Source organism: Corythoichthys intestinalis, chromosome 3, assembly GCF_030265065.1.
Source record: "Corythoichthys intestinalis isolate RoL2023-P3 chromosome 3, ASM3026506v1, whole genome shotgun sequence".
NCBI classification, from domain to species: Eukaryota; Metazoa; Chordata; class Actinopteri; order Syngnathiformes; family Syngnathidae; genus Corythoichthys; species Corythoichthys intestinalis.
The window spans coordinates 49,788,825-49,811,366 of record NC_080397.1 but is presented as its reverse complement, the minus strand read 5'-3'; the positions used below and the strand labels follow the sequence as shown (position 1 = coordinate 49,811,366).

The 22,542-nt window shown below is 40.5% G+C and overlaps 2 protein-coding genes across 3 annotated transcripts in view; one reads left to right on the top strand and one right to left on the bottom strand.

The window, feature by feature from the left end:
• Positions 1–22,542, top strand: part of frmd3 (FERM domain containing 3) — a 181,103-nt gene that overhangs the window by 70,330 nt on the left and 88,231 nt on the right. For both annotated transcript variants that reach the window (XM_057832493.1, XM_057832494.1), the window contains exons 2-3: positions 16,571–16,675; positions 20,239–20,281. In XM_057832493.1, the coding sequence (XP_057688476.1) occupies positions 16,571–16,675; positions 20,239–20,281 (148 nt within the window). The remainder of the gene's footprint in view (positions 1–16,570; positions 16,676–20,238; positions 20,282–22,542) is intronic.
• LOC130913698 (probable gluconokinase) overlaps positions 1–22,542 on the bottom strand; it is a 125,099-nt gene that overhangs the window by 95,470 nt on the left and 7,087 nt on the right. The gene's annotated exons all lie outside the window — the stretch shown is intronic.

Below are 22,542 nucleotides of genomic sequence, written 5' to 3'. Positions count from 1 at the left end.
ATGGTATATGTTCTGCGTTGTGTGAAGTAAAACCTGCTAAATAAAAGATCATCTCCTGTCATTCTTCCCCACGTCGTTTGCCACAATAGTTATGTATTACTGCGAAAGAGTTGCCAAAGCTTATTTGAATAAACGGCACAGTCCAATGAACGCCTGTGTCCACTCGTATTTCTCTGCCTCTCAATAAGCGAAAAAAGGCGTGATTGTAATCTGTTTGAGACAATGCATGCGCGGGTCATTCTGCGAATGCTTTAAATGCGTCAAATATTTTAACGTGATTAATTAAAAAAGAGACTTTCTGTGCTGTGCGTGAACTCATGGAAGCGCCTACAGTGCCTTGCAAAAGTATTTGGCCCCCTTGAATCTTTCAACCTTTCGCCATATTTCAGGCTTCAAACATAAAGATATGAAATTAAATTTTTTTGTCAAGAATCAACAACAAATGGGATACAATCGTGAAGTGGAACAACATTTATTGGATAATTTAAACTTTTTTAACAAATAAAAAACTGAAAAGTGGGGCGTGCAATATTATTCGGCCCCTTTACTTTCAGTGCAGCAAACTCACTCCAGAAGTTCAGTGAGGATCTCTGAATGATCCAATGTTGTCCTAAATGACCGATGATGATAAATAGAATCCACCTGTGTGTAATCAAGTCTCCGTATAAATGCACCTGCTCTGTGATAGTCTCAGGGTTCTGTTTAAAGTGCAGAGAGCATTATGAAAACCAAGGAACACACCAGGCAGGTCCGAGATACTGTTGTGGAGAAGTTTAAAGCCGGATTTGGATACAAAAAGATTTCCCAAGCTTTAAACATCTCAAGGAGCACTGTGCAAGCCATCATATTGAAATGGAAGGAGCATCAGACCACTGCAAATCTACCAAGACCCGGCCGTCCTTCCAAACTTTCTTCTCATACGAGGAGAAAACTGATCAGAGATGCAGCCAAGAGGCCCATGATCACTCTGGATGAACTGCAGAGATCTACAGCTGAGGTGGGAGAGTCTGTCCATAGGACAACAATCAGTTGTACACTGCACAAATCTGGCCTTTATGGAAGAGTGGCAAGAAGAAAGCCATTTCTCAAAGATATCCATAAAAAGTCTTGTTTAAAGTTTGCCACAAGCCACCTGGGAGACACACCAAACATGTGGAAGAAGGTGCTCTGGTCAGATGAAACCAAAATTGAACTTTTTGGCCACAATGCAAAAGGATAGGTTTGGCGTAAAAGCAACACAGCTCATCACCCTGAACACACCATCCCCACTGTCAAACATGGTGGTGGCAGCATCATGGTTTGGGCCTGCTTTTCTTCAGCAGGGACAGGGAAGATGGTTAAAATTGACGGGAAGATGGATGCAGCCAAATACAGGAACATTCTGGAAGAAAACCTGTTGGTATCTGCACAAGACCTGAGACTGGGACGGAGATTTATCTTCCAACAGGACAATGATCCAAAACATAAAGCCAAATCTACAATGGAATGGTTAAAAAATAAACGAATCCAGGTGTTAGAATGGCCAAGTCAAAGTCCAGACCTGAATCCAATCGAGAATCTGTGGAAAGAGCTGAAGACTGCTGTTCACAAACACTCTCCATCCAACCTCACTGAGCTCGAGCTGTTTTGCAAGGAAGAATGGGCAAGAATGTCAGTCTCTCGATGGGCAAAACTGATAGAAACATACCCCAAGCAACTTGCAGCTGTAATTGGAGCAAAAGGTGGCGCTACAAAGTATTAACGCAAGGGGACCGAATAATATTGCACGCCCCGCTTTTCAGTTTTTTATTTGTTAAAAAAGTTTAAATTATCCAATAAATTTTGTTCCACTTCACGACTGTGTCCCACTTGTTGTTGATTCTTGACAAAAAATTAAAATTTTATATCTTTATGTTTGAAGCCTGAAATGTGGCGAAAGGTTGCAAGGTTCAAGGGGGCCGAATACTTTTGCAAGGCACTGTATATAAATGGTTGGAAGTGGACTGTTTTGATCAGCGACCAGCTAGTAACTACAATGCGCCAGTGTGGATCTACCTCGCCATACGCCTTAAATCGAAACCAGCTGCAGACAATAAGTTAAGGTTGTGATTTAAACCTAAGGATCCACCTAAAACATTATATGTTTGTTGTTATTACCTCGTTGATCATTCGTGGACAAAATTATAACAACCGGCGCAGTCTTTGTTAACGTGAGGTGTAGACTGATACGCCGCCCACTTGGGTAACCAAAATGAAATGAAATTATAAATAATATTAAAGTTGCTGAATGCAGAAGGGCTAGCACGGATTATTTTGTTACAAGGAAATACTACAAGGTATGTACATAAAACTTTTGAGCAACATGATTCCATTTCTTGCTTAACTTAAAACGATTGGTGCATGTGCAGAACAGGTCAATAAATTAAAAAAATTTATAAAATTATTAGAAAAATATTAACGAAGGTGAAGCATAAGTCTAGCCTTCCATTATCAAAGTAGAACACACGTAGTCTCCATATATGTCCATCAACGCACAATAAGTGTTGTTGTGAGGCATATCAAGTTGTCTTCCCTTGCCTAACAGCGTTTTCCACCTGTAAACAAACGAACTAAAAACATGTAACACTTGCATATACAGTGGGGAGAACAAGTATTTGATACACTGCCGATTTTGCTGGTTTTCCCACTTGCAAGCCATGTAGAGGTCTGTAATTTGTATCATAAATTCTCTTCAACTGTGAGAGACGGAATCCAATACAAAAAATCCAGAAAATCACATTGTATAATTTTTAAATAATTTGTATTTAACTGCATGAAATAAGTATTTGATACATTACCAACTAATAAATATTTCGGCTCTCAGTTCTTTTTTAAGATCCCCTCCTGTTCTCCACTCATTACCGGAAGTAACTGCACCTGTTTGAACTTGTTACCTGTATAAAATACACCTGTTCACATGCTCAAACAAACAAACTCCAACCTCTCCACAATGGCCAAGACCAAGGAGCTGTGTAAGGACATCAGGGATAAAATAATACACCTGCATAAGGCTGGGATGGGCTACAGGAAAATAAGCAAGCAGCTTGGTTAGAAGGTAACAACTGTTGGAGCAATTATTAGAAAATGGAAGAAGTTCAAGTTGACGGTCAATCTGCCTCGTTCTGGGGCTCCATGCAAGATCTCACCCCGTGGGGCATCACTGATCATGAGGAAGGTGAGGGATCAGTCCAGAACTACACGGCAGGACCTGGTCAATGACCTGAAGAGAGCTGGAACCACAGTCTCGAAGAAAACCATCGGAAACACATTACGCCGTCATGGATTAAAATCCTACAGCGCACGCAAGGTCCCGCTGCTGAAGCCAGTGCATGTCCAGACACGTCTGAAGTTTGCCACTGAACATCCTGGATGATCCAGAGGAGCAATGGGAGAAGGTCATGTGGTCGGATGAGACAGAAATTGAACTTTTTGCTCTAAACTCGGCTCGTTGTGTTTGGAGGAAAAAGAAGGATGAGTACAACCCCAAGAACACCATCCCAACCGTGAAACATGGAGGAGGAAACATCCTTTTTTGGGGCTGCTTCTCTGCCAAGGGTACAGGACGACTGCACTTTATTGAGGGGAGGATGGATGGGGCTATGTATCGCCAGATCTTGGCTGACAACCTCCTTCCTTCAGTGAGAGCCCTGAAGATGGGTCGTGGCTGGGTCTTCCAGCATGACAACGACCCAAAGCACACAGCCAAGGCAACTAAAGAGTGGCTCCGTAAGAAGCATCTTAAGGTCCTGGAGTGGCCTAGCCAGTCACCAGATCTGAACCCGATAGAAAATCTATGGAGGGAGCTGAAAGTCCGTGTTGCCCGGCAGCAGCCCCGAAACCTGAAGGCTCTGGAGAAGATCTGCATGGAGGAGTGGGCCAAAATCCCTGCTGCTGTGTGTGTAAACCTTGTCAAGGAGTACAGGAAACGTTTGGTATCTGTAATAGCAAACAAAGGTTTCTGTACCAAATATTAAGTTCGATTTTTGTGATGTATCAAACACTAATTTCATGCATTTAAATGCAAATTTATTATTTAAAAATCATACAACGTGAGTTTTTTTTGTATTACATTCCGTCCCTCACAGTTGAAGAGAACTTATGATACAAATTACAGACCTCTAAATGCTTTGCAAGTGGGAAAACCAGCAAAATCGGCAGTGTATCAAATACTTGTTCTCCCCACTGTATGCGTTCACATAATTGTGCCATCCTACACGTACTGATTAGCAACAGGCTAGCAGCAGATAGCATATGTTGCAGCCACAGCAGTACAGTAGTTGTAGTAAATAATATTAAACATCATAATAACTAAAATCATCATCATAAAAACAATATCAAAGACAACAAGTCGTTTCATGCGGAAGATTTTAGCTTTATTATTTTTTGAGCACCGGACACATTAAAATGCAGGGATTGAAAGAACTTACCTTCCATAAAACCAGCGGCAATATGATGGCAGATGGATGCGGTATTTCCAAATGGTCATTTTTGAGGGGTTTTGATGAGTGGATGCCACTCCAGCTCCACTGTATTTTTGGATGGGGAAAATGTAAAACGGAAGTCGCGAGCAGAAATGCGGAAGTAAAGCTGAAGTATTTTGGACATTTGTCTATAATAATAAGAGCTTAAATGAAGTATTAAATAGACCACTAACAATTACTGGATTCCTAATGGCCATCACTGACAATGGAAAAAAATATTGTACAAACTATGTGGTGTGAAATATATAAGAGGCTGTGACAGATAATATTTGCATTTAAAATTGATTTTATGTTGAGCAAGATTTTCCGCAATGTGAATGCAATATTGCAAAACAAAACAATGCTTGCTTGAGCTGTGTGTGTTTTTGTTTTGTGTTTTTGACATTTTTTTTTTAGTGCATGTCCCAGTGAGAGAGTAAATCTCAGCGAATGCCCCGAGGACTCAAATCAATCAGTCCTGCTTAACTGAGCATAAATTCAACCTCCATCAGCAGGTTATTGAGCAGTTAGAGGACACGCTCCCCACACTGATTGCTATAGGACTTGAGAGGGGGGGACATGATGTGACAAAATGGGAGTGTCAGTGTTTATTATTGGCAGATTTTCCTGAAAATATGTAGCAAGTTACAGGACTTAGGAAATTTTTCACCATTCCCAGTATCAACTCTGATTACCTCTAAAATCCACTATGAGATGATTTGGATATTATTATGTGATTGTATGTGTTGTCTGGCTTGCAGTGGCGGTTTTAGGGGTAGGGCCACATGGGCACTGGCCCCACCTCTAATTAAAGTCTGATGTGCCCCTGTTCCCATTTTAGCGAGTGAGAGAGAATGAGATAATGTTGCTTCTAGAGTATGTTAAATATTAATGCTGCTTTTTGTGTTCAACCCATTTAAGGTACAGGCCTATTTTGTCCGATTTTGTATGCCTTTGAAAAAAATCACAATGGCCTGGTTGTGTCCCTTTTTTCAGGACACCATAACCGTCATGTCTAAACTGTTGTTTTCTTCACTGACATATTATAGTCAACATTTTGGACCCAAAAAGACAAAAAAGTCCCAATTTTTTGGGGTCAAAATTTGAAATATCGATGTCCCATTGAACACCAAACATGATCCACAACCGTTTTGAAACTTGATAATATTTATTTAACTTGTCAGGATAAGCAGTCACCAAAAAATGAGACTGAATAGTTTTATATTTGATAATTCAACAGAAACAGCAGGTATGGTCAAAGGCGTTTTTGGCCTTTCTACATACTATAGTCAAAACAGGTTATACAGTGGTACCTTGACATACGATCGCTTCAACACATGATCTTTTCGACATCCGACGTAAAATTTGACTCGCCATTTGTTTCTACATCCGACGACATGCTCGAAAAACGACAACATGACAGCACCGCAGACGGACGCATGGCTGATTTTCTTGTGAGAAAAATCAACACAGGTTTCAAAAAGTTTGGTACAGGTGGTGAAATAAGGAAAAAGGTGACGCTCACCCTTGAAATGAAGATGCAAATTAAAGAAAAATATGAGCGTGGGGTGCGCATCCGTGAACCGGCTCAACAATACAGTGGGGCAAATAAGTATTTAGTCAACCACTAATTGTGCAAGTTCTCCCACATGAAAATATTGGAGAGACCCGTAATTGTCAACATGGGTAAACCTCAAACATGAGAGACAGAATGTGGAAAAAAACCCAGAAAATCACATTGTTGACAATTACAGGCCTCTCTAATATTTTCAAGTGGGAGAAATTGCACAATTAGTGGTTGCCTAAATACTTATTTGCCCCACTGTACATCTCCACGGTCCTCCTCTGACCACCGTTCAGTCTTTATAAATTAAGTTGACAATTATTATTGTAGTAACATCGCCAAAGAAATCACCAGCTTCGCCAGGTTTTTATCATTCATTTCAGAACTTATCCAACACAAAACGCCTACTGTCCACCGCAGTTGACGGTGTTCTCAAGAAAACATTGAAAGCGAAAGTAAACTCTCAACCGCACCGCTGCCTCTCTCTGTCACGTCAGTCACGCGGTGGGTTCAGGTACAGAAAAAAAACGTCCGAATTATTATTATTATAATATTATTTCGATTTTACTTTAAGGCTGTCAAACGATTAAAATTTTTAATCAAATTAATCACAGCATAAAAACTAATTAATCGTAATTAATTGTAATTTAAACCATCTCCAAAATATGCCATATTTTTCTGTAAATTATTGTTGGAATGGAAAGATAAGACACAAGACGGATATATACATTCAACATACTGTACATAAGTACTGTATTTGTTCATTATAACAATAAATCCACAAGATGGCATTAACATAACATTCTTTGTTAAAGGGATCCACGGATAGAAAGACTTGTACTAACATTTATCTTTTAAGAAATACAAGTTATAGTAATTTTATGTCAAAACCTCTCTTAATGTTTTCGTTTTAATAAGATTTGTAAAATTTTCAATGAAAAAATAAACTAGTAGCTCGCCATTGTTGACGTTGTCGAGCGGTGACGTCACATCGGGCTCCCTGCCGACCTTCCACAGTGTCTTTAACTACGTAAAGTAGTGATTGAAGTGAAGTGAAGGTGTCAATTGCGAGTTTTAAATTACTTAGAAATCAAGCCTATGAGTGTGTTTTGTCCCTTGACTGACACCGTAGTTCCCTGTTTACTGGTCCATCCACGTCATTTGAGTGCTGGCTTCACAACATACGAGACCTCTGATAGCTTGTATATTGCGACTAAAGATTGCCATCCAGTGTATTAGTTGCGCTAAACGAAATGTTTTAATAGAGTTTGACCAAAGCCTGAGTAAGTTTTATGTGTATTTTGAATAGCTATTTCGATTGGGAATGCCAGTTCTCTTTGCATTGTTGTTTAACTGTGTGAGAATAGGGCCTCATTAATACAGATTGAGGCGCTTTTCTTTTTGTGAACATTATTTTTTTTTTTTGAGAGATAGGAATATTATTTTTGTTGTGCTTTCACTAAATGATACTTATGATTGTTGTGAAGGAGTTGCCGAAGCTTATGCCAATAAACGGCATGGTCCGATGAACGCCTGTGACACTCGCCTTTTTTTATTTATTTATTTATGGAATTTTATTTTCGTCATTATCAGTAACATTGACAATCATTGACATTTACAAAATGTGATATGATTTGCCCGAAGAAACCGAAGAAGACGACAAAGGCGGACGAGATGAAGCATATGCTTATCAGTTTCCCGTCCCCCATACAACTAAAGACGCACATTCAGGCATGGAACATACATCAAAATTGTAGAATAATACAGCCAACAATCTGGGTTTAGTGACTAAGCGTCCAGTCAAGCAGCTCGATGAATTTTAGGGCGTACAAGGTTATGACTTTGTCATGTCCCTGACATTTTTGCATCTGTTTGCTGTGGAACATTTTGTTGTGGCTATTTGTGTGACATGTTATCACAGCTGGTGTGAGTAGCAACTCAAAATGCTTTTCTTATAAGTCTCTTAAAAGGATACATTGCTGAGGTGTACATGGTGGCAACAATTGGCGCACACAAGGTCACTGTAACAGTTTCATCAGACATGAATGTATGAGAAAATCAAACAACATGCTGTACATATTTTGTCCCAAGATTAATGTCTCCACAACGAAAACATGCTTATTATTCGTTTTATACAGTATCTTTTTCATATACTCAGTAAACTAGACATTTGAATCAGGAGCTCGGTAGACACAGCAGATAATTATGTTTTTACAATTGGGGATTAGGAGTTCAATTGTAATACATTCCAGGATATTGTCAATCATAATTGCAACACCCCTCCCCCCGTAGATGCCCGATACTTTTGTGTCATGTTATATCCGTGAAAATTAAAGTCAGAGCCTTTGTTGTCTTTAGTAGATAATCCTTAATGTGTTCAAGATTCTTTTAACTCCTGCCATTGATAAGTTTCAGCTACTGTCCACATCCACGAGTTGTTATACTGGTCGGCTGTGTAGTATTTACAGTTATCCAGCTATTGTAGTCAGTTGGTCAAGACTCGTAATAGCTCTAATCTTCATAACCTGCGTCTTGACAAGGATCCTGCAATACGAGACCCAGGTGTTGGCTATTTTCCCAGCTTTCTTGAGTTGACGTGCTTTTCTTGCAATTTCGGCATTTCGGCGAGTTAAGTTGTCATTCAAAAAAATCTTCGACCCTTTCAGGTGGCGGCGCTGGTTAAGCAGGGCAGTCTTGGTCTAGTGGTCTGCCAGCTTCATGAGCACCGTCGCCGGTCCTCTCCCCCCAGATGGGAGCAGAAGGCAGCGACGGATGTCCAGCGGTTCCATGTTTATTCCATACTCTTTCAGCTTAGCAATTGCCAGTTGCGCCACTGTGTCCCCTGCGCCAGGCGTCAGTTGTAATCCAGAAATGATGAGCTCATTTGCGCGTCGGCACTGGTCGAGATCGTCAGCCAAAATTTCCAGCTTCTTGATGCGAACATCTCTCTCCTCGACCGCCTGCTTGAGTTTCTCGTTTTCAGCGCGAATTAAATGGAGCTCTCTGACGATTTCTTGATTCTGGTTTTGATTCTGGCTTTCTCTTCCTCTTGGCTCTCAATATGCAAAAAAACTGCGTCATTGTAATCTGTTTGAGGCAATGCATGAGCGGGTCATTCTGCGCATGCGTTAAATGCGTCAAATATTTTACGTGATTAATTTAAAAAATTAATTACCGGCCATTAACGCGATAAATTTGACAGCACTATTTTATGTAGGATTTTTTTTTTTTTTTTGCTATGTGTAATTGCTATTTGTAATATTACCAGCAGTATTTATTAAGGATTTAGTGTAGGTTTTTGGGCTATGAAATGAATTAATGGAATTCTAATGTATTCTTATGGGAAAATCCTGCTCGACATCTGACCATTTCGACTTATAAACAAAGTCCTGGAACGAATTGACTTCATATGTAGAGGTACCACTTTATACAGTAGACCAACAGTGCAAAATACTGAAAATGTATGTATACATATATAACATCTAACACAAAAAGAGTATCTCTTTGTGAGGTTTGGTATTGTACCCATCACCTTATCAAAGCATTATACATACAATCAAGTTTCTGGAATGCACACATCAATATACAAATTGAAAAAATATAGCATTGAAAAAAAGTTTTTAAAAAAATATTTACAATAAACCATTTCATTTCAATTTCTTCAGGCATGCCACTCAGTTTCACCCTGGAAAAGGACATAGGGCTATGCCTCACAGTCCACACTTCCAGAGGGTGTCGTCCTACTTCCGCCCTTTGCGCACCACTGTCACTCTTCTCACTTGCCGACTCGTCCGAAGAAAACGACGACATATCTGGCTCATCCTCGCTCGACTTGATCAAATAACGCAATTGCTTGCGTTAAATTTAGTTTATGATTCATTCCGCACGTTTCACAAAGTTGCTCGCTTAATCTAACCAGCTGTCACTCGCTACCTGGCTTCCTTCTCGTTAGATGGCGCCTCGCTCGGCAATATATTCAGAGTTTTCAGATGACGCTGAAGGAATTCGGCGCGGAAATAGCGACAGCCGGACCAAATGGTGTTCCGCTGGCACCACTCCCGCAAGTCGGCCTGGACAGGGTCGGCAGAACAACGGCTACATAGAAATGTCCCCGAGAAGCGACAGTTGTTGTCTAAATGTTCAGTCTTTTGAAAGCTCTCGCGGGGGCGGGCTGTGGGCAGGAAGAAGGGTGTGAAGAAGGAAGGAAAAGGGTGTGTGTGGGATTATTGTCTTTTGTTGATTGGACAGGAGGATTTGGGAGTTACTGTTCTCCGGGCAACGAGGATGTGGATTCTGCCTCCTCAGTGTCAAAGGGGGCTGTTGGAGTCTTGTCAGTTGTGTTATCAGTTGGATATCGGGCGTTCTCCGATGCTACTTGTTTTAGGACAAGACGCCCTGCTCTTTGTCCTGGAGTGCCCGGGAGAACTGATTGCGAGAGTTGGTGCATCAATCTCGCTCATGACGCACGTAAGTATGTTATATTATAAGACAGAAAAAAAAGTTTTTTATGGATGTGCCTCCTCAACGTCAAAGGTGGCTGTTGGAGTCTTGTCAGTTGTGTTATCAGTTGGATATCGGGCGTTCTCCGATGCTACTTGTTTTAGGACAGAACGCCCTGCTCTTTGTCCTGGAGTGCCCGGGAGAACTGATTGCGAGAGTTGGTGCGTCAATCTTGCTCATGAAGCGTAAATGACAGAAAAAAAAAAGTTTTTTATGGATGTGCCATGTTTTAAAACCTTGTGGATAACTACATCACCAAAACACGGAAATCAAGCAAATCAGTGCAGCGCAGTGGCTCCGCCCAGGGGATACAATTTTTGACCGGGGTAACTACATTGGCACGACACCGGCGGGCATACCAGATTCAGATTCAGAGTTTATTTGTCATTGTCAAGATAACAACGAAATTCAGATTGGAGTTCCAACAATACTATGGGTTAGTTTCCATTAAAGTGCTTGGTGCAGAGCAATATAAAGGTAAAGTGTCCCCAGTGCCCCCACAATCCCACCATAAATAATAATAAATAATAGATTTACATAACCATTTATGCCCCCCCACCGTGTCAAGTGCGTACTAATGACAACATAACCATAACAGCAATTTCAGTGTACTTGTGAATTCAACAGTCTTATCGCCTGAGGGTACAGACTGTTTGCAAATCTTTTAGTAAGGCTGCTCAATGATCTGTACCTTCTACCTGAGGGTAGAAAGACGAACAGGTGATGGGCAGGGTGGTATTTATCCCGCAGGATGTTCTGCACTCTGTTTAGACAGCGTGTGTTGTATGTGTTACTTATCTCTGGGAGGGGGGTCATACCATACCATATCCAATGGATGACAATCTTGGCAAAAAGTATAGCAGCCTGATTTGGAATTCCACTCAAGAATGATGGGAAATAAAAAACCCTCATTTTCAACTTATTATTATAAATATTCTTGTATGTTAATTTAATTGCTGACACTGCATTTCGGGGTCATCAACATGTTGTGCCCCCCCTGCCCCAAAAGTCAAACTCCGCCTACGGTTCCGGGTTTTTGTGCTGATACGCTAGCTAATTGGGTGACTGTGATAAGCTATGATATGTGAGTTTTTCGGTATTACATTCAACAGCAATTTTTATTGGGTGGCGCTTTTTAATTCTGTAGTGTTTTAAGAGCCCCTTTAAGATATAGGATGAAGTAACATAGTGTACTGGTAGCCGCATCAGTTCCAGTGACCGTTACGGTTTTTTCTATGATTAATAAAAGGGTATCGGCAATTTTGACCTGACACAAATTTCACAAATTGTCACAAAACATGTATCTCATAACAGAAAGCATGAAAAAGTCTTAATAACCCATGTGTGAAATTTAACAGAAAGTCAGTAGTTTTAGATTAAAGCTAAACTCAGCTTGAATAGGCTCCAGTGTATAAAATCATAGTGAAACTTACTTTATATTAACTCCTAGGCGAGAATTCAAATTTTTTCCTATTTGTTTTAAATTTACACCATCTACTTTGGGCCATTCATTGCTAGCTTTTTTTTTCTAAATCGTATTTTCATAATTATATTAACTGGTTAACCTTGGTGTGTCCAGTTCTGATCGCAAGCATTTTACCGCTCCTTTTATCACATCTATCTATGCTATTTTCTGTTAAGAGCTGCTGCTTACTTGTGTGTGTGTGTGTGTGTGTGTGTGTGTGTGTGTGTGTGTGTGTGTGTGTGTACATGATAAGTAGATATTGACTGAGGAGTGTTTATTGATCGCTCTCTGTGTGTCCGCATCGCCTTTATGGACTGAACATCCGGACTGTATTTACTGGCACTACTTTACCTTAGCAGATGCCTTCCCACCGCAAATCTGCTGATGCTTTTCTTATTATGATGATATTTACAATCGTAAACCTGCACAACAGAGTTGAAGCCAACGCGGAATTGTTGGCTGGGATTACAAAGCAACGAGGAAAGGAAGAGGTGGATTTTATGGGATTTGTCAGATTTGATAGGAAGCTTTTGGATGTATCGCCAAAAATACCTTCTATTTAGGAAGTCAGCACCAGGCTTGAAACTACTGTGCCAGCCCTCATGAGGGCTGTAAACTATGACCCACTCATGCTCATATCAGAAAGATTCATGCCGCCAATGTGGACCTTTGAGAAGTCAGAGCAGTTTGATCCAATAACTATGACTGAAAAATAGCACCTGTATATTTACAGTGGGGCAAATAAGTATTTAGTCAACCACTAATTGTGCAAGTTCTCCCACTTGAAAATATTAGAGAGGCCTGTAATTGTCAACATAGGTAAACCTCAACCGAGTGAAACATAACGAGGGGAAAAAAAAAAACAGAAAATCACATTGTTTGATTTTTAAAGAATTTATTTGCAAATCATGGTGGAAAATAACTATTTGGTCAATACCAAAAGTTCATCTGTTCATATGTACGCTTTGTTGGCAATAACGGAGGCCAAACGTTTTTTTGTAACTCTTCACAAGCTTTTCACACACTGTTGCTGGTATTTTGGCCTATTCCTCCATGCAGATCTCCTCTACAGCAGTGATGTTTTGGGGCTGTCGTTGGGCAACACAGAATTTCAACTCCCTCCACAGATTTTCTATGGGGTTGAGATCTGGAGACTGGCTAGGCCACTCCAGGACCTTGAAATGCTTCTTATACTCCTTACACTCCACTCCTTTGTTGCCCTGGCTGTGTGTATGGGATCATCGTCATGCTGAAAGACCCAGCCACGTCTCATCTTCAATAGATTTGCTGATGGATGTCCAAACTTTTTGCAAAAGGGGCCAGATTTGGTGTGGTAAAAATGTGTGTGTGTGTGGGGGGGGGGGGGGGGGGGGGGGGCTTGGCTGACGTCCTTTACGTAGAACAATATATTTAGACAAATTTTAGCAAGCCATTCTGTGTGTCACATTTGATGTTATTATTTTGTTTTTTAATGAATAATTTCTACAATCTCACAACTCGCCTTTGTGGCGTTCTCTTTCGACTCTCGGGCAAAATACTGCTGCTGTGAAATTAAACTAGCTTCAAGTTGCTTCAAGTTCTCGCTGCGTATCTTCCCTGCAATCTTGTCGTACATGTCAGCGTGTCTTGTTTGGTAATATCGCCTCAGATTGAACTCTTTAAAAACAGCAACTGTCTCTTTGCAAATGAGGCAGACACAGTTGTTGCGTATTTTAGTGAAGAAATAGCCCAATTTGCACCTACCCCTGAAGCGTTGAGTGTCGCAGTCAACTTAGTTTTTTTTTTTTTTGATGGTTGTTGCCATTTTAGAAAATTGGGGGGAAATGGTCTCACGGGGTAATGTTGCTTAGAGTGCTGCTGCCTTTTAGTGGTAAATGAGGAGCAGCATTTAGTGTGTAACCTACTTCATATGGACATGTCTGCTTTACATTGATCAGTCGTCCTGGTCCCTTTGCAGAAAAACAGCCCAAAAGCATGATGTTTCCACCCCCCATGCTTCACAGTGGGTATGGTGTTCTTCGGATGCAATTCAGTATTCTTTCTCCTCCAAACACAAGAACCTGTGTTTCTACCAAAAAGTCCTATTTTGGTTTCATCTGACCATAACACATTCTCCCAGTCCTCTTTTGGATCATCCAAATGCTCTTTAGCGAACCGCAGACGGGCCTGGACGTGTACTTTCTTCAGCATGGGGACACGTCTGGCAGTGCAGGATTTGAGTCCCTGGTGGCGCCTTTGTTACTTTGGTCCCAGCTCTCTGTAGGTCATTCACTAGGTCGCCCCGTGTGGTTCTGGGATTTTTGCTCACCGTTCTTGTTATCATTTTGATGCCACAGGGTGAGAGCTTGCATGGAGCCCCAGATCGAGGGAGATTATCAGTGGTCTTGTATGTCTTCCATTTTCTAATAATTGCTCCCACAGTTGATTTCTTTACACCAAGCGTTTTACCTATTGCAAATTCAGTCTTCCCAGCCTGGTCCAGGTCTACAATTTTGTCCCTGGTGTCCTTCAACAGCTCTTTGGTCTTGGCCATAGTGGAGTTTGGAGTGTGACTGACTGAAGTTGTGGACAGGTGTCTTTTATACCGATAATGAGTTAAAACAGGCGCCATTAATACAGGTAACGAGTGGACCCTCGTTAGACCTCGTTAGAAGAAGTTAGACCTCTTTGACAGCCAGAAATCTTGCTTGTTTGTAGGTGACCAAATACTTATTTTCCACTCTAATTTGGAAATAAATTCTTTAAAAATCAAACAATGTGATTTTCTGTTCCCCCCCCCCCCCCCACATTGTCACTCATGGTTGAGGTTTACCCATGTTGACAATTAAAGGCCTCTCTAATCTTTTCAAGTAGGAGAACTTGCACAATTGGTGGTTAACTAAATACTTATTTGCCCCACTGTACATGGAAGGACAGATGGATAAAAATAACCAGCTTTTCAATCGTGGAACTAGACATGTGCCGATTACCGGTTTCAAGGTATACCGTGGTATGAAAACGTCTAGGTTTCAAAACTGCAAAACATTTCAGATTCAGAATATTTATTGTCATTGTTACAAAAAGCACAACGAAACTTTGTTTGGAGCATCCATACAGCTCATACAGCTAAGTTGCTAAAGTGCAAAACCCATATAATTACATACATACATACATTTCCGTCATACCGTCCCTAAGATATTGGCTATTTTTTATGTCCCAAAAATGCATGGAGAAATTCCCCGCTATAAGGCTCAACCCTCCCCCACCTTGCTCAGTGTCGGTGAGTCAGCTGTGCTACACGATGGTTGGAGGAGATTAAACTTCTGAACTTTTTCCCCCATCAATGAAAATGAAATTGCTGGTATGGGACTATTTCGGCCACAGAAAAGTTTCAGACGGCCGCAGCTTAGAGGAGGAGGGCCAATCGACATTTAAAACATGTTTCCGGAGGGTGGCTGCTGAGAGGCAATACCTCCAATATGATTTCGCATATATACAAAATTAAAGGTTAGTAAACCCTGTCATGAACGTTTCCCATCAGCTACGAGTTAACTCCAGTGTGTTTAGTGTGTCTAGCGGTGGTAAAGCATGGTGTTTTTTTCCCCTCTCTGGCAACTGTCTGTGTTAAGAAAGAGAGTGTTTGTATAATTTAAACATGATATGAGTCATACACAAGTGATTTTTATGAAAAATAATTGTTATTTTTCCAATGGTAATAATGTTGAGCTCTGGCTGTGGGTTTAGGCTCACGTAAAGTACTGTTATTATTTTAATTTCATTTTAGAATATTTCAGTTATTTGTTGTCATTAAAAAAAAATATTTTAGCTTAACTTACTTACTTATGTTCGAATTTGCTGTCATACGTCAGAATATCAATGTCATTTCCTGTTAATTTTGAAGGCTTCACCCTCCACGTGTCTGCGAACTTGCCTTCTTCTTGTCACCTGATCACCCATTGTTTCCACCTGTTCCCCATTACCTTCTGTGTGTATATATAGTCAGTCTCCACTTTGTTTTGTGCCAGAGTGTCATCGTCTGCCGTTGTGTCACCCTAGCTTACTTGTCCGCAGCCACAGACGAAAATCTGATCTTGAGTCTTTTGTAAGCATTTCTGAGTTTGTTTGCTACTTTGTGTTTTGATAACGTTTTTCGCTTTCCTTGGGAAGTGAGTTTTTGTTGAAGAACCGGCCTTGTTTGATTTCACCTTGAGAGAGACATTGTTAAATAAATCATTTTTATTAACCAAGAAAACTCTGCATTTGGGTCCTGCTTTGAGTCCAGTCCTATGTGGAACTAAACTTTTTTTCTTGAAAAATATATTAATTTTCATATGTGATGAATGCAATACCGGTATTTGAAATGTCAAATTTTCAATCAAAAACTCAAGTCTGAACTGTGAAGTCATGCATTGTCCCACGGTATATTCCCGCGTGTGTTCCAGAGTCTGGGTAATGAATTGCTGCAAGCATATGTGCTAATGCATGTGAGATGTCTATATTAGCATTTTATTGATAACATGTTTAAATTGTGAAAAAGAACCCGACACTGAATTCAAATGTTGTTTATTTGTATTTTCTTTTCAGAGAGAGACAAAAGGCCAGTTTCTGTTTGACCATGTGTGCAATCACTACAACCTCCTCGAGAAGGACTACTTTGGCATTCGCTATGTGGATCCAGAGAAACAGAGGGTAAACATCACACAATCGTATGCTAATGTTAACCTTTAAAAATAAAAACAATGCAGCATACGTGCATTGGCAGATAGGAGATAAGTACAAACAAAAGCTTAGGTATGTTTATTTTTGGTCACAGCACAGTAAGAATTAGCATAACAATATAGTATCTACTGTGTGCATATATAGTGCTGGCCAAAAGAATTGGCACCCCTGGAATTCTGTCTGATAATGCTCAATTTCTCCCAGAAAATGATTGCAATTACAAATGCTTTGGTAGTAATATCTTCATTTATTTTGCTTGCAATGAAAAACCACAAAAGAGAATTGGGGGGGGGGGGGATTAAATCATAACTATTTTACACAAAACTCCAAAAATGGGTCAGACTAAATTATTGACCCCCTTTAAAAAAACATGTGATGCTTCTCTAATTTGTGTAATTAACAGCACCTGTTACTTACCTGTGGCACATAACAGGTGGTGGCAATAACTAAATCACCCTTGCAGCCAGTTAAAATGGATTAAGGTTGACTCAATCTCTGTCCTGTGTCCTTACCACATTGAGCATGTCATCAATAAGTGTAAAGCCTATAGCATTGTGGTTAACCTCCCTAGATTTAGACGGGGAAGAAAAATTGATGAGAGATTGTGCGGATCGTGGATAAAAAACCTCAACTAACATTCAAGCGGTCCAAGAGTCCGAGGGTACAACAGTGTCAACCCGTACTATCTGTCGGCGTCTGAATGAAAAAGGACCCTATGGTAGGATACCTAGGAACACCCCACTTCTGACCGAGAGACGTAAAGAAGACAGGCTTGAGTTTGCCAAAACCTACCTGAGAAAGCAAAAATGTTTTGGAAGAATGTTCTCTGGTCAGATTAGACAAAAGTAGAGCTTGTTGAGAAAAGGCATCAACATAGTTTACAGGGAAAAAAAACAAGACCTTCAAAGAAAACTGTCCCCACGGTCAAACATAGCGGAGGTTCCCTGATGTTTTAGGGTTGCTTTGCTGCCTCTGGCACTGGACTGCTTGACCGTGTGCATGGCTTTATGAAGTCTGAAGACTATCAACAAATTTTGCAGCATAATGTAGTGCCCAGTGTGAGAAAACTGGGTCTCCCACAGAGGTCATGAGTCTTTCAGCAGGATAATGACCCAAAACACACTTCAAAAAGCACTAGAAAATTGTTTGACTGAAAGCACTGGAGACTTCTAAAGTGGCCAGACCTGAATCCCGTCGAACACCTGTGGAGGGATCTGAAAATGGCAGTTTGGAGAAGGCACCCTTCAAATCTCAGAGACCTGGAGCAGTTGGCCAAAGAAGAAGGGTCAACATTCCAGCAGAGCATTGTAAGAAGCTCATTGATGGATACCCGAAGCGGTTGTTTGCAGTTATTTTGTCTAAAGGTTGTGCTACCAAGTATTAGGCTGAGGGTGCCAATACTTTTGTCCGGCTCATTTTTGGAGTTTTGTGTAAAATGATGATGATTAAAAAAAAATTTTTTTTTTCATTTTCTTTTGTGGTTTTTCATTGCAAGGAAAAGAAATAAAAATATTACTACCAAAGCATTTGAATTGCAATAATTTTCTGGGAGAAACTTGGCATTTTCTGACAGATTTGCAGGGGTGCCAATACTTTTGGCCAGCACTGTATTTCTAGCAATACATCAGTCTCTCTATATAGACCCCAATCACCAACGTCACACAATCACGTGATCGCTGTATTGTGCCGCCATATTGTCCGTCATTGTGTGTCCGTATTGTCACTGATCGCAGTTTCTAAAGGTGGATTCACTTGCAAATTATGGAAGCCCCGGTGCTTTCCGACGCTGCAAACTCATTGGATGAGTTGCATAAAAGCTGTTATTTGGAAAAGCTTCGGTCGATCCAGTCGCCAGATCCATATTTGATGCCCAAACCGATGTTTCCTCCCATCCGGTCCTGTCCCGTGCGTCAGAGCTCTTCCTGAGACCACAAAATTTCCAATCATACTCCAGTTTATGTCACGATGAGGAGTCGGGTACCCAAAATCGGCACCGGCCCGTATATAAATCGACATTTGGTCAGCTGATCGTCACCGTTGTCACGATTGTAAAATGAAACTTGATCGACAACGGGCCGGTGTGTGCCGAAAAATAGCTGCCCCGAGTGAAATGTCTCCCCTGACGGGAGCGCTTATTTATAACGCTTTATTGACGTGAAAACATCAAATGTTTTCATGGACGCATTACAGTAATGGATTTACAACTGTAAGATCAGTTTTAAATAATTAAATTACACAAAAAATAAGTACTGTATTTTAGTAACAAATAGTGGACTGGGCCACATAACCATCTTTGAACAGAAATGTCTACAGGTTTTCACGACCATATCCCAATGACAATCACACAGGTATGACATTTATTAGTTCAAGCAGAGTAAAATACATATTTACGGCACAAGAAAGTCGTTTCCGTGTGGGCGCCCCCGTCAGGGGGGACATTTCACGCAGGGCGGCTATTTTTCAGTGCAACACCTGTTGTTGCGCTCACCTTCTTGCTGCGCGACCATGGCGACGAGCTTCGTAGTCTCCATCTGATGATGTCTGCGATCGTGTTGGCATCATATTGATGTTTTCGCCGCTGTCTAACGGCTGTCGACACAAACGCATTATGGACAGAGATAAACCGTGTTGCTTTCGAGATTTGCCCCTTTTAACAATGGGCACACAGCAACTACTAAAATGACCGTTTATCTTCTCTGTTACTGCAACCAACCGCCACACATGCCTTCACCATTTTGATTAATCAATGTTAACGATTGTCAGGAAGGTTTTTTGGTTCGTTTACTAGGCGGTGATTCCTTAGACAAGCAGAAAAACACGCAGTAATAGGAGGAATGTACGTAGCGGTAATATGTAAACACGATGAGCTGACGGACAATATGGCGGCACGAGTCAGGGGGGCAGAGTTGTGACGTCACGTGATTGGGGTCTATACAGCATATGTACAGGGGTTGGACAAAATAATGGAAACAACTTAAAAAAATAAAAACTATTTTAATATGGTGTAGGTCCGCCTTTTGCGGCAATTACAGCCTTAATTCTCCGAGGTATTGATTCATACAACTTGTGGATTTTTTCCAAAAGAATTTCAAGCCATTCTTCAGTTAGAATACCCTCTAACTATTTTAGAGACTATGGCGGTGGAAATCGACATCTTAATTGAATCTCTAAAACTGGCCATAAATGCTCAATAATGTTGAGGTCTGGGGATTGTGCTGGCCGTACGAGATGCTCAAATTCATTAGAATGTTCCTTATGCCATTCTTTAACAATTGTGTTAAATTATTCTGATGCCAAAATGTTAGGTATTTCCATTATTTTGTATATCTAACAAATGAGGAGGCTGCGTAAAAGAGGTGAAGTATTCCGCTACAATGCATCCAGACGTCTCATCTCTGTCAAGTGACGTACATCATTGCTTTAAATTATGCGCCTGTGGTAATAAACACAACTTGTTCAACTTAGTTTGTAAGCGGATGACACATTACCATAACATTAATATCTGACTTTACGCTTTTCCCATTTACTTAAAGCACTGGCTGGAGCCGAATAAAGCTGTGGTTCGACAGATGAAGTGTAAGTACACTTTCTCCTTTCTAACCCAATTGCATGTATTTTTATATGGAAGAATGTGATTAAGTTTTAAGACACTTATAAAATAGTTATTAAAAAAAAAAAAACTTGAAATCCTTTTACTCCAGACTGTGCAGAAAAATAAGATTTTCTTTTTTCACTGTCTAAAGTCAAATCAGATTAAACCGCTCCTGTCACAGATCAGTCAGGATTACCGAAATTGGCTAAATGCCGCAATAATATGAGAGAGAATTTTTAAAGGGAATTTTTATTATTTTCTTCTGAATACATGCAAGTTTAGAGAAAGTCAGAAAAAGGGGATCTTGTTCAAAGGAAAACTCATTTCATATGGCTGAATATTATATGGAAAGCTCTTTCCAAACGAAAGCAGTTCTCATTATTGTGCTTCTTATTGAGATAGATTTCTTTTAATGGATTTCACTCCAAATTTTCCTTCTAAGAAATGCGTGGTGGCTGAAATTTTTGTCGGTCAGATCCCAATGTATGATATTTTCAAAATAATTCCAGTGGCCAAGCGGGGGATTGGTGGGAGTTTAAACAATCACTTCTAGTGGTATGAAAACGTATCTGAACCTTTTGGAATTTCTCACATTTCTGCATAAATTCGTCATCAAATCTTTGTCAAAATCCCACAGATGAAAAAAGTGTCTGCTTTAACTAAAACAATCCAAACATTTGTAGGTTTTCATATTTTAATGAAGATAGTATGCAAACAATGATGGGGGGGGGGGGGGGGGGGGGTAAGTAGACCATCACATTTAATTTTTTGTGGCCCCCCCATTGGAGGCAATAACTTCAACCAGACGCTTCCTGTAGTCTGGCACATCAAGCAGGACTAATCTTGGCCCATTCCTCTCTACAAAACTGCTGTAGTTCAGTCAGATTCCTGGGATGTCCGGCATGAATCGCTGTCTTTAGGTCATGCCACAGCATCTCAATGGGGTTCAAGTCTGGACTTTGACTTGGCCACTCCAGAACATGTATTTTGTTCTTCTGAAACCATTCTGAAGTTGATTTACTTCTGTGTTTTGGATCATTGTCTTGTTGCAGCATCCATCCTCTTTTTAGCTTCAACGGTCTGACAGACGGCTTCAGGTTTTCCTGCAAAATATCCTGCTAAAATTTCGAATTCATTCTTTCATTAATGATTGCAAGTTGTCCATGCCCTGAGGTAGCAAAACCGCCCCAAATCATGATGCTTTCTCCACCATGCTTCGTGTTGGGGATGAGGTGTTGATGTTGACAGCGGTGTCATAAGACTGTCATAAGATCATCAAAAGTATGACATGACACTATCATGGACATTACTGAATGCTTATGTCATTAAGTGTCATTTGGCAAATTATGTCACTAACTCAATTTTTGTCCATCTTGGATCTTTTGCATCCATTCAAATGTGAAATCATTTGCCGGATAACACTTAATGACATCTGTTATAAGCATCCATGAATGCTCAGGACAGAGACATGTCATAATTATGATTGTGTAATGACCGTCTTATGGCACCACTGTCAAATAAAGTGTTAGCAAATACCATAACTAGCAATTGATGAAACAATTGGGACAGTAATTGAAGAAATATTTAGCACAGAACATGATTTTTGATTGTTATTTACATCTGTAGCGCTGCAATGCATGCTAAGAGGCATGTTGGATGACAACAGTCAACAGCAGGTGGCAGCAGAGGTTGACTGTTTCCCCCAAGGGAGCAGTGATGGCCAAATGAAGCTTCTTGAAGCAATAAAGCTTTGCACTAATTGGTTCAAAGTTTAATGATGGTTCATTTGGTCTTATGACAGTTGGTCGTATGATGCCGATGTCAAATAAGGTTGTACCGGTTAATATCTTTTGGTGTAAATATCCCATGATACAGTGAGGACAGTTGCGGCTTATAGTCCAGTGCGGCTTATCTATGAACAAATGCTGTTTTCATGCCAAATTTGGTGGGCTGCGGCTTATAGTCAGGTGCGCCTTATAGTGCGAAAATTAGGGTAGTTGATGTGTGCACAGAGATATTGGACTGTGCCAGTGAATTCTGTAACTCTTTAGCAGACACTCTAGGGTTCCTTTTTTACCTCTCTGAGTATTCTGCACTGAACTCTTGGCATCATCTTTGGTGGATGGCCACTCCTTGGGAGAGAAGCAATAGTGCCAAACTCTATCAATTTTTAGACAACTTCTCTGGCCTGTCGATTGATGAACATCCAGACGTTTAGAGATGTTTTTTTAATCCTTTCCCAGCT